Source organism: Octodon degus, unplaced genomic scaffold (assembly GCF_000260255.1).
Source record: "Octodon degus isolate 3935 unplaced genomic scaffold, OctDeg1.0 scaffold00019, whole genome shotgun sequence".
Lineage (NCBI taxonomy): Eukaryota > Metazoa > Chordata > Mammalia > Rodentia > Octodontidae > Octodon > Octodon degus.
The window spans coordinates 15,908,875-15,910,582 of record NW_004524595.1 but is presented as its reverse complement, the minus strand read 5'-3'; the positions used below and the strand labels follow the sequence as shown (position 1 = coordinate 15,910,582).

The window sequence follows — 1,708 nt, the reverse complement described above, 5'->3', positions numbered from 1 at the left end:
TGACAATTTTTAATAAAAAATACATAGCTATTTTGAGATAGGAGTTGAAATGTATTCTTTTATAGTCACATAGTATCTCATGAATATCTACTAGGAGTCAGGTACTAGTCTAAGCACCTAGGATAACTAGAGAAAGAGTGAACCTGCCTTTAAGGAGCTTGCATTCTAGCAAGGCATAATTTATAGTATGAGAGGTCCTGGTGTAGAAAATTACAGCAGGGTATTAAAGTAAAAAAATATGATGAGAAGTAGAAATTAATGAACAAAGCCAAATTTGAAGGGTTTTTTTAGTAAGTCTGAAAACCTTTACTTATAATCCCATCAATTAATACATTTTGTAATTTTTTATACTTTCTGGATGCTTGTTTTCTTCCTTTTTGATAAGTGGCTGCTTTTATTATTTCTTTGTCATATATATATATATATATATATATATATATATTCTGATGATGGTTAGCTTTAAATTGTGTATCTCCTATATTTCTCTACCAAGCTCCAGTATAAAAAGTAAGATCCATTAGTTATGATCTTACTTATGTCTTCTCTATTCTTATCACTTAACCTTATCACAGGAATACCAATATGGCAGGGTACTCGTTCTATGAATAAGTTAATAGAAGTTGGTAGTTATATAATCATAATTCTACCCTTGGGCCAAAGACAGACTCTGGGAGAAGAAATAAAATTTAGATAGCCCTGCATGGTGCCAAATGCCTGTAATCTCAATATTCTTGTAGGCTGAGGCAGAAGGATCACAAGTTTGATCCCAGCCTGGCTAACTTAGTGAGATCCTGTTTCAAAATAAAAAAGAACTAAAGGTCTGGGATGTAACTCTCTGTGAAGCCCTTGGATTCAGTTCCCAGTACCAAGGGGGAGAATGGAAAACAGGAAATGTGCTGACAAAGGTGACAGGAGATTCTTCAGGTGGGAGCACCTCCAACCAATCCTAGGACAACCTTGTGACCTGGGAAGCCCACTTGGAATCCTCACTTCTACCTTTTCATTAGAAAAATGGAGTGGATGTCAACAGTAGCTCATTACTTTCTTCTGAGCCATGAATCCTGTGAAAAATCTATGAAAGTTATCAATCATGTCTACCAAAAGCTCATATGCATATATCATAAAAGTAAATCAATATATTTTATAAGATCATAAAAAGATTTTAATATGCATATTGATTAGATTATATGAAAATATTAATAAAGTATTTCCTAATCTTCAATGGTAATTTTTCACACACAAAATAACCTTTCCACATTTTATAATAAAACCCCAAAACTCCCAAACTGAAAGAAAGCATTTATCCAAAGAAAGACATAAAACATTTCTACACATTTTGCAATGTCTCAAAAGTCCAAAAATCTTCTTTTAAGCTCTCATAACACATTTATTTCAAGTAAGGATGGAGTTGCTTAAATCTTGCTTTTTTTGACAAACCAATCTTGATCGGTCCATTGCATGTCTTAAGAGGCTGGATTCTTGAAATGCCATGTGAAAAGTGGCTACCTAAAACATCAGACAATAAAAGTTACCTTACAGAGTAAAATAACCAGTATTCTTTTTTTTTTTAATTTTTTTTTAATTTTTTGTTGCTGTTACAGGGGATTGAATTCTTTTTTTTTAAAATATTTATTTATTTTTATTTATTACATTTATTTATTGTGTGTGTGTGTGGCCAGCTCAGCCCACCAGGGGGCGGGGCTGGCTG

The 1,708-nt window shown here is 32.9% G+C and overlaps 1 protein-coding gene across 1 annotated transcript in view; it reads right to left on the bottom strand.

The window, feature by feature from the left end:
• Positions 1-1,268: 1,268 nt before the first annotated feature.
• Positions 1,269-1,708, bottom strand: part of Rad51ap2 (RAD51 associated protein 2) — a 16,428-nt gene continuing 15,988 nt past the window's right edge. Inside the window, 1 exon segment of the mRNA XM_012513850.2 lies at positions 1,269-1,506. Within this exon segment, the coding sequence (XP_012369304.1) occupies positions 1,328-1,506 (179 nt within the window). The 3' untranslated portion in view covers positions 1,269-1,327.